General features: G+C 33.7%; 1 protein-coding gene across 10 annotated transcripts in view; it reads left to right on the top strand.

Annotated features, from left to right (window-relative positions):
- Nedd4 (E3 ubiquitin-protein ligase Nedd4) overlaps positions 1–3,811 on the top strand; it is a 63,060-nt gene extending 59,249 nt beyond the window's left edge. For all 10 annotated transcript variants that reach the window (XM_088235911.1, XM_088235912.1, XM_088235904.1 and 7 more), the window contains 2 exons: positions 557–726; positions 2,180–3,811. In XM_088235911.1, coding sequence (XP_088092037.1) covers positions 557–726; positions 2,180–2,282 — 273 coding nt within the window. In that variant the 3' untranslated portion in view covers positions 2,283–3,811. The remainder of the gene's footprint in view (positions 1–556; positions 727–2,179) is intronic.
- Positions 3,812–11,566: the final 7,755 nt, after the last annotated feature.

Genomic DNA, 11,566 nt, shown 5'->3' on the forward strand with positions numbered 1-11,566 from the left:
GAGTTGCAAATGTAGTGTGTAATCATACTTCGGATGGTTCGAAAATAGTGTTAAGCAATCAGCAATATCCATCAGCCATTTTATTCGACCAATGACAGGCTTGAGATTTAAATTTTCAAAATGGCCGTGCCATACATATATTAAGAAAGTTTTTTGAATTTGTGTTTCTATTAAAGCTAATTTATTAGTATCTTAAAGTTGAAGTTCAGTGAAAATAACATTTCTAACATAAATACTCTATTTGGCATTAGTGTAGCAGTTTTTGTTATTTTTCTCGAAAACACCAAAACGGGAGTTTGCTATCTTTGCTTCCAATGCCCTCAGTTATAGGTCTTGTCAGATCTGGTGGCAGATATATAATTCAAGGTAACTGGCACGCATGCGCGAAACTGTGATCACAGCGCTGGGATGGCAAAAAATACAAATGGAACTTACTTTCTGGATATGCCTCTTATTTTTTGAACATTGTTTTTTTCTCTCTTGTAAAGTTCTCTTAATATAGTAATGTGATTAATGGAAAAATGAATTTTGGTCTAAATATGATGCGTCTATTTAGGTGGTGCTTTCCTTCTCCAATGAGATGAGATCTCGGCTGCTTCAATTTGTGACGGGAACTTCCCGAGTGCCGATGAACGGCTTCAAGGAACTGTACGGTTCCAACGGGCCGCAACTCTTTACCGTAGAGAAGTGGGGTACTCCGGACAATTACCCGAGAGCTCACACATGGTAAGAACATGGATTTCTCTAATTAAGCTATTGGATAAAATAATATGAGATATATAATTTTTCTATAAATTATTTTAGAAAAATTCAATATCTCATATGAGGGTATTATGGTGAGTTTCAAGGCTGAAATGAAAAATTATCATTAAAAGAAATATTTTAAAGTATGCCCATCTGCAGTGTTAAGAAAAGGTATCAAATTGATATTTGAGGTTAAAAATTGTTTTCAAGTTCTTTGCTGATTTATTGACCATTTTCTAAAAATTGTGAATAATTTGTGCTGGAAAAATGGCAATCGAATTGTGGTAGAGTGGGATTTGAACCTCGGATCTTTGATCTGTGAGTCCGCAACACTGCCACAGGACCACAGCCCAGTCTTTAAGTTAGTATTTTTGAATTGCGTATTTCAACAGAGATAAATAAAATTTATTTCAAAAAGTCATCATTAAATTTCCCTTATCCGCAGCTAACGCTGCATAGCGCACTGAATTGGCACACTGATCACAGCGTATTGCAAGATGATCTGTCTTACGCTTCAGGTGCCAGTCCTGGGAAGAAACAGTTTTGTGTATCTTTTAAATAAATATTTCATGTCGGAGATCAAACACGAGACCTCATGCATGGTAGGCAAACTATCAAACCACTAGGTGAACATTTTAAGAAGGGATTACGGAAATCTGGAAATTTACAGCCCTTATTTATTTATTTATATAAAACATCCAGGGGACTCCTAAAATAAACAATTTAAATGCACATAAAGCACATATAGCAACAGTTATTATTATTAACAAATTACAACAGGGATGGAGAATACCTTAAATAAGGGAATATGGAAGTCAAGGCATTTACAGGGCTTATGACCTGTCATCGGCTGGTTTAAGTGGCCACTTTACACACTGTGTAACATTCACCATTTTGCCTATGTTTGAACATCCATATTTCTTCAATTCTTCCATCTGTTGATTTTAGTGAAGTTAAAGAGATGAAACCTTTATTGTTGTTATTATTATAATTTTGTCAAGTAATTGTAAACAAAAGAAGGAAAGAAAGTAGATACGAATTAAAAAGAAAGGAAAACACATTAAAAATAATGGGAGAGTTGAGATTGTGATTATTCAGCGTATAGGACAGCTGATTTAGTTATAACGGGAGTGGTGGGGAGTAAGTCCAACTGCTCTGTATAATCATTTAGTATAGTTTTGTGCATCTGAGAATGGTGAGTGCAGTATGTGCTGGAGTCTGGTGGTCCTTGTGGGTGCACGCGAATGACCGATGAGTTGGCCTATTATTTTTGTTACCTAGTTTTAGCTTATTTAGCTTACCACTTTAGCATTCACTGTCCCATGCGTGAATACATGTACAGTCATGTACAGTCATATTTCTTCACCTCTTCTATTTGTTGTTTTTTGTGAAGTAACAGCGTCGAAAGTTGAATGATGAATTATTTTGTTCTCAGTTTCAACCGATTGGACCTGCCCCCTTACGAGAGCTACCAGCAGTTGAGAGATAAACTCGTTAAGGCCATCGAAGGATCCCAAGGGTTCGCCGGTGTCGACTGATCCTGTAATATAAACTGTATTATACTTTAAACTCCACCGTGCGAATGGTGACTAACTTTAAGGGAAAGCAAAATGAACGTCCTTATAAATATATATAAGCCGCGAGGAATAGGCCAACCTTCGAGCAATATGCAAACTTATATCCGGCAACTCTATAAATTGAAGCCTTGTGATATTGGAAAATTCTTTTGATGTGTCTTAAAAATAATTATGGTATTTATGTCTGTTACATTTGAAATTACACGAGTTTACGTATTTGTTCGAAGGCACACATAAAATCTGTATGTTTCATATAAAATTTTCACTACATCGTCTTTTAAATTATTGTTAAATACGTCCATACGTGTACGTGTCCATACCATATGTGTAATTTTATCTAAATAACTTACTGCAAATAAAAGTTAAATAGTGGTATATCCCCTTTTATCTTTTCGATTAAGTTTATTGTTTATATCAATAATTTTGAATCCCCGTTTTTAGAAGTCCATTCACTGCTTATAATCAAAATAGTTTAATTTATGAAACATAATAATTCATATTATGAATGTGATAACACTTGCGTAACAGCATTATTTTTATGGTATTCCATGCGTCTGTAAGTAATGTCAACATGAAGTCAGTTAGCAACCAGAAAATAGCATTTGAATATGAAGCCGTGACAAATTAGGGACTGCCTGATGTTTCAGTTTTGGCTAAAAAAACTAGTTTCAGCCGCGGCTAAAAATCTGCTTTTAGTCGGTCGATAAAAATCATGTTCTTACCCAATTAGTTACATGTTTCCAATACTTACCTATTGATAATAAGTAAGTAAAGTGTAAAATGTATAATGCCTGGTTTTTAGTAAAAACATCAAGTTTCTAAGGTGATTTGTGCTCAGAATTAACAATTTTGTCCTATAATCATATTATTTTTCATTGATAAGTTAACGAGCATAAATAATTGAAAATAAAAATTGAGAAACAACTGTGGATATGCTTTCATTAATAAATTGTATTGGATTCTAATGATGGACAATAAAATGATATCTCTCTTTTCAAGGGTTTTCGCTTATAGTTAGGGTATCAACAATTGTGATTTACGATAATGTGAAACCCTTGTTGAGACGCTATTTTTGAAAGTACATAGTAATTTAATTATTAATTTTGTACACGAAATAAAAATATCCCATCAATCTTGCTTATGCATCTAAAGGTTTAGAATTTAGGATACTTGTTGAGTTATATGCATCGGATATACCACTAAGATAGAATAATTTCTGATATAAAATCTAATTGGTAATGAGAGACTTTTCGTTACTGATCCAAATATATTTTCGCTACTTTTTATTTTATTTATAACATTATACGTATGATTTTTTAAAACTGCCTAGCGCCACCCAGTTTTACTTGTGTAAATAAATAGATAGGAATAAATCACACATTATAATAATTTTTATGTTTAAAAGTAAAAAATCGTGTTACTCTTCTTGAACAATTCCTAGAAAATCAACTTATTTCTATAGCCATTAAAAAATAACAAAACACGCAAAATAATGAAAATATGTTTATTTACAAATCCATTTAAAAAAAAACTTTATCATCAATGATATTTTGTATTTAAATATGTAGGATTTTTTCTGTAATATTTAAATAAGATCAAATTTTCCATTTTACTTTATCTGCAAAGTGGTAGCGAAAATAAAATCTCAACGGAAAATGTCTCTTTTATTTTATCTTTATGATAATTATTTATAAACTATTATCTATTAATTATCTTTTAATATTACAACCATAAACAATAGTTCTAAGATCCACTTATAGTCGTTACATAAATACAGAACTATTTTCTAATTGTTGTGATGTAGCTGATGAGCCCATAATCTTTAAATCTGCTTTCATTTATCCTTTGATTCCAACCGACTATACACAAAATTTCTTAGGATTAAATTTTATGTTAAATACTTGTATCAACATATTACAACAGAGATGAAGAACATTTAAGAGAAGGTAATATAGAAGTCTAGGCATCTACAGGGCTTATGACCTGTCAATGGCTGGTTTAAATGGCCACTTTACACACTGCGTAACATTCACCATTCTGCCCATATTTGAACATCTATATCCTTTCAATTCTTACGTGTAACATTCACCATTCTGCCTATATTTGAAAATCTTTATTCTAACAATTCTTTCATCTGTTGATGTTTGTGAAGTAAAAGAGTTGAAACCTTTATTTATGCTGGTGAGATTCATCTAATTGAATTATTTTACCTACATACTAGGCAACGCCTCAAAATGTTATTTTGTCAATTAAGAGCCATTGACAGGTCATAAGCCCTGTCAGGTCATAAGCCTAGACTTCTATATTACCTTCTCTTAAATGTTCTTCATCTCTGTTGTAATATGTTAATATAAACAGCTCCCCAGGGAGTTGAATCCAGTCCTTGTCTACAAAAATTTGGACAAACTCAAAATATTGTTGTTAAATACTTGTAATTTAACGAGATTTTTTTAATTTTTTTTATTTCTCGCTTCACTGGGAGTGCCTATATCACGGCAGGAGTTTCATGAGAAAAATCATGTCTTCTGTTCTCTGCTTCGGAAGATTTGCAAAAAGCTTTTGCGGTAGGCGGTTGTACACTTTAGAACGGAGCCATGAACATGGGATTGCGTTGACTGTATACCAAATTAGTATGTATGTTTTAGTGGCTCTTTGTATCTATTTATTTATTTTGTATTTTTTTTACACATAGCTAAATTTATTACATATCGTCGGTGATACTGCAATACTATCAATGGATTTTTTTAGCAACGGAACCTAAAAAGCGCCCCGTTAATATATAACTTATGATTTCAATCAACCAAAAATATCGCTAGGAGTATCGGAATTTTAAAAAATGATTTAGAGTAAAAATAGCTCTTTAGTCCGCATAGCAAATTTATTGCAGTAAAACATTTTGGTAAAAAACACAGGTCACATCGCAGTTTTTCAGCATCACCTACAATATGATAAAAAAACTTTTTTGCATTCTTTGATAGTGCTAATAGTATAATACCCTAAGTATTGTACAGCAACTGGCAACTACTACATAGTTACATGATATTAAAATGGTTCTGTATTTAGGTGAGGATGCAGTTTATTATTTATTAACATATTACAACAGAGATGAAGAACATTTAAGAGAAGGTGATATATAAGTCTAGGCATCTACAGGGCTTATGACCTGTCATGGGCTGGTTTAAGTGGCCACTTTACACACTGTGTAACATTCACCATTCTGCCCATATTTGAACATCTATATCCTTTCAATTCTTTCATCTGTTGATGTTTGTGAAGTCATAAGCCCTGTAGATGCCTATACTTATATATCACCTACTCTTAAATGTTCTTCATCTCTGTTGTTTAATGTTAATGTTAACAGCTCCCCAGGGAGTTGAATCCAGTCCTTGTCTACAAAAATTTGGACAAACTCAAAATATTGTTGATAAATCCACCTGGTCTATGAAGAAGTAAAGAAATTGAAAAAATAAATTTTTCAGGCGTTGCCTAGTATGTAGGTGAAATAATTCAATTAGATGAATCTCACCCACATAAATAAAGGATTCAGCTCTTTACCTTCACAAACATCAACAGATGAAAGAATTGAAAGGATATAGATGTTCAAATATGGGCAGAATGGTGAATGTTACAGTGTGTAAAGTGGCCACTTAAACCAGCCCATGACAGGTCATAAGCCCTGTAGATGCCTAGACTTATATATCACCTTCTCTTAAATGTTCTTCATCTCTGTTGTAATATGTTAATGTTAACAGCTCCCCAGGGAGTTGAATCCACTCCTTGTCTATAAAAATTTGGACAAACTCAAAATATTGTTATTATTTATTGGAAAAAAATTAGCAATTTTCAATGTTTTAACATCAAACATTAAAAAATATATGAACTTACCAAAACATCATTTGTAAATACTGAAATGCTACACATCGACATGAAATAATTGATCTATATAAAATCTTACAGCCCAAGAAAAAAAACAGTTTTTGTAATTGTTAGCAAAAATAACATTGTATATTTTAAAATTTTTGTGTTCATGTATGAATTTGACCATTTTAAAGGTAAAACGCAATTTTTAATTATATAAATTTTTAAATTGTTACAATTTCAATTTTCATGTATTCGCAGACACAATGGCTACTGGTTTCTAAAACTACCGAACAATGTGCTTTCGTAGTAATCTTACAAATAATAAATTATACGCGAGATACATTTTATAAAGAAAATTTTCAGCATTAAAAATTGTTTCGTTCGTATACACCACTGTCAATGTTTGTATCCATGTGCTGTGTGTCTGTGAAGATGTTAATGTTTTGCCTTGTCGGAAGTATAAAATATTGTTACCACAACGTAACAAAGTGGATATTAATTTTATTATTGTACTATGGATGTGAAAAATAATATAATTATCATTTCACTGGAATTAATCTTGTAAATAAGTAATACGATATATTTTGAATAATGCACGAGTGTGCTCCTTTATTGTGACACTCCCAATAAACTACACAAAGTGTTTGATATTCAACTTATTTACCGGTCTTTTATTTGCACTAACCGACGCAGTTGTTCAGTTTCACTTTATAATATTCATTACGTATTGACGGTGAAAAGGGTAAGTTTCACTGCCGAAATCGAATTATACACCGGATTATCAAATTAAGAACATTAACCCTTTAGAACTCCAGAACAAAGCCGTACATAAATATACCACCAGAATTGAGCTATTTATTTTCTAATGTTTCATATCAATAATAAGTCTCATGTCACAAGTTCTCTACGGTGAGTTCTGCCGATTGGTGGATTGGCTACCCGTAACCTAGCTGTGATCTGCTGACATTCAATTGAATAAAATAGAAACTTTGAAATTATGAAGAGGAATGAAATAATTTTAATTCAGGGAATCACTCGGGTTGTGGTCCCGTGGCTAGTGTCTCGGCCTCACGGACCAAAGGTCCGTGGTTCGAATCCCACTCTACCCCAACTTGGTTCCATTTTCTAATAGTGAGTTGTTTACAACTCGTAAATCATAAGAACGAAAACATTTATTTAAAAAAAAAAAAAAACTATTTACCAATACTAACCGATCAACGTATGTATTATGTACGACTGAAGGATAAGTAGTATTCATAATAACAAACAGTAGTAAAGTAAAGTAAGTATTTGGTTTATTAATTTCTAAGTGGATTGCCTGTATTGAGGACAAATAAATAGTAAAATAATTTCTATAGAAAAAATGGAAATGTTCAAAGATCGGTAGAATTTCGATCAAAATCGGTAGGGTTGGCAACGCATGCAGTCGGCGATAATTCAGTGTTATTATTTTAAATTACAGATTCTTCGCTATTCAATGTTAATTGCTTACTAATCGAGCTTTTTTCGTAAATATTTTTTTGCACCACACTAGGCCCTGAGGCCTAATTACAGAGGTGATTTACGGCACAATACACCCAGGTTTGAGAAAAATCACATTTAATTTTTGTGTTCTCACCGGAAATTGAACCCGGAACCTTCGATGTGTGAGTCAATCATCTTAAACAGTACACTACGGAGGCCGCCAGGATATTTAGTGTATTATATCTGTAAATTGTGTGTGGTTTTGGTAGCATTATTCCGAGTGACAGATTTTTTAAATTACATTTAGATTGCTCCAAACAGCAAAAAATAAATTGTGAGGCTCAAAGGGGCGAAGTTTTACAGTGCCTGAGATCCTAATTAATCTGCTGAGGTCCGCAGGGCCGATAAAACGATTATACGAGGCCCGAAATCCCTAGCATGTAACTGTTGGCAATAGCCTAGCTGGTAAAATTTATTTTGGACAGTGATGGAACCATATGAAAATACCCTTTCTGGCCTAAGGGGGGGGGGGGGGGGGAGGGTATCTAAGGTTCTCCCCTCCAGGTAGCATATTATTGTTTCAATATTTTTTTTGTTAATCATCATGTTAGTTTCATTTTTTGCATAATTCTACCTCGTAACGTTAAGAATGTATCAACATTATCAATATTTTTCAATAATAATAATAATAATAATATATTTTTAATAACTACTTTTAACGACAGTGTGGATATCTATTAAGGATATTCCATCTTCCCTGCATTCTGCTTCAAGATTGTGGCGTTGTAAACTGAAAAATGGGCACTGAAATAACAGATGTTCGATACTCTGTGAAGAAATATCATCGCATCAATAATAATTCACATTTGTCTTTGATTTCCCCCCATGCAAACAGCAAACATTACAATTCATCGCTCAACAGTTAAATAGTCTTTGATATGTTGGTCAGTTCTCACGCGTGGTTTTTGCTATTTTTTCCAGCCATAACCATGAAAATCCGAATTTCGTGCTTTACATTTTCCAAGCACTCCCCTCTCAACTCCCCGTTGTACCGCCTCGCAAACGGGTGGCCGTGTCATTAGATCAGTGCTGTTCAACGTGTCACAGCGAGAGCAGCGCGGTGTCATACAGGATCGTCTCGCAACAGTATTTTATGAAAAGTTTATAAATTTGCTGAAAAATTTAAATATTGAAAAAAAAAATCCTGATATAAGTGGTATCCCCTTAGATTTTTTTCTCGTTCAGGCTCGGAAACCATTTACAGAGATTGAACATATTGTAAATTGTATTTTATAAATAAAACAGACAATTCTTTCTATTGAAATTATTCAAAATTTATTTTTGAGAAAGAGTAATCTGAATAACTAGGGGGAACTAGGGATGAACTAGGTGAAATGATTATGGAACTACATGAGGCTTCAAAAAGGATTAGTTTGGAAATAAATATTAATAAAACAAAGATTATAAAGAGTCCAACAGGACGAGACATTTTCGTTAACAATAATAAAATCGAAGCGGTTGATGAATATATATATCTAGGACACAAAGTCAAACTTGGTAAAGATAACCAGATAGCGGAGTTACCAAGAAGAATAGGGCTAAGTTGGGCGGGCTGCTTTCGGCAAACTTAAATATATTTTTGAAAATAAACAAGTCCCTATATGCTTGAAAAGACAAGTATATGAATCGTGCATATTGCCGGTGACAACATACGGACTAGAAACCATGTCTATAACACAAAAAAGTAGCCAGAAATTAAAATGCACGCAACAATCCATGGAAAGACAGATGCTCGGTGTATGTCTAAGAGACAGAGTAAGAAATGAAGAAATAAGGCGCCGAACCGGAGTTGTGGATATCATGGATCGTGCAGCAAAATTGAAATGGCAGTGGGCAGGGCACTTGGCAAGACAAAATGATGGCAGGTGGACACCCAGAATAATAAAGTGTAGACCATGGGCGAACAAAAGATCTGTTGGAAGGTCACAGAAAAGATGGGTCGACGACATTGCCTCTATTGCCGGTAAAATATGGATGATGAAAGCGGGTGATAGGAAGGAATGAATACGTTTGGAAGAGGCCTTTATCCAGCAGTGGAGAGAATAAGGCTGATGAAGAAGAAGAAAAATAATCTGAATAATAATTTAAGAGCTTATTTTGTAGATTCAAATTTATAATTTATTAAAAAGGAACATAATTTACGCTTATTTCGTAAACAAAATTTAGGTACAAAAAAGGTGAGTCCAAAAGTTGAATACATTACAATATTATGCTTGATGTTACCACGTACATAGGGTAAACCAGGGTATTGTCGGCACCTCCCCGGTAATTGGCACTGTCTTATTCAAACTAAAAAAAAAAAGGTTAGTAATATTAGTGTTGAAAACGGAGTACCTTAATTTATCAAGTTTAATTATATTCTTGAATACTGGCTACAATTAATCGTTGTTATTATGTTGGTATTCCTATTTAAAACCATCTGTTTATGTGCTCTACTAAAACGCGCGAGAAATCGAGTTTTTTAAGGTTTTTTTAAGGATAGAGCTTTGTTGAACTTCAATTTTCAGCAAGGTTAGAATAAAACTTAACTATATTATGTTTACCATAGATTAAATACATATGTTTATTAAGCTAGTTTTTTTTTTTACCAAATGTTATTATTATTTTACTAAGAAATTATCTTTTTTAATGGGTGCCAAGTATACAAAGAAAAAAGATACAAAATCAGAGATTAGCACTGTGCCAATAACTAACATGTTGTAGTGTTAATCATTAATAATTGAATTATTGGCACATGTCAATCAGTATTTTACATGCATTATTGATTGTTGTTTATTATTGGTGACAAATAAAGTAAATTGTTTTAGCATTTAGTACAAAAAAGATTGGCTTATTTATAAAAAGAAATACTCCGAAGAAAATGTTTCTAAAGCTGTGGCAGCCATTAAGTCTAGTTTGGCTTAAAAAACAGCTTCGAAAAAATTTGGTGTACTGAGATCTACACGGCAGGACAAAAAAAACTACGAGTTTACTTGCTCCCTGCTCCCGTATCCGTTGACTTTACTGAACCCTTTTTCTAAGAAATCCTTTATTGATACTTCTTTCTTTTGTACGGCAAATTAAGGACACTATATGTCACCTTTCTACAATATTTACATTTTAAAATGTCTCAACAGTCTTGTTTTACCAGCGTTTGAGTGAACATAACACAGCAATCTTAGAAAGTGTAAAGCAAATGTCGATTGCGATAAAGTCCAAAATAATCACATTGTCGCAAGAAAACTTATCTAATTGTGAAATATCTCGTCGAGTTGGGTATTCAGAAGGTGCAGAGAGGAGTTTATTAAAAAAAAATCAAGAAACTGGTTCCATAGAACAGAAAAAAGGAAGCGGACGGGCACGTGACATCTGCCCGAGATGATAGCTTAATAAAAAAAAATGTTATGCGCGATCGATTTTTAACGGCACCTGAAATGCATGCAGATGTGCAGTCTACCAGCACATCCACGTTTTCAGTGAAGACTGTCTGTCCAGGCGGCTGTTGGAGCATGGTTTCCAAGCACGAAGTCCCGCAAAGAAACCATTACTCGCGGACAAAATGAAGAAGGCTAGACTGGATTGGGCGAAGGAGCACCAGAATTGGACCTTGAAGGATTGGCAAAATGTTATTTTCTCGAATAAATCAAAATTTAACCTTTTTGGTCCAGACGGGAGAAAGATAGTGTGACGAAAACCTGGGGAAAGATACCATCCGTTGTGTATCACTTGAACTGTTAAACACTCAGCCTACGTCATGATATGGGGGTGCATGACAGCGTACAGTTTGGGCCCCCTAAATTTTGTACAGGGTACTATGAATGCCACCCAGTACATCGAGGACATTACTCAATACACCGCTGACCCGATTTTTCAAGACGATT

The sequence above is a fragment of the Micrasema longulum genome, unplaced genomic scaffold, assembly GCF_059751315.1.
Source record: "Micrasema longulum isolate JH-2025_06_02 unplaced genomic scaffold, ASM5975131v1 h1tg001467l, whole genome shotgun sequence".
NCBI classification, from domain to species: domain Eukaryota; kingdom Metazoa; phylum Arthropoda; class Insecta; order Trichoptera; family Brachycentridae; genus Micrasema; species Micrasema longulum.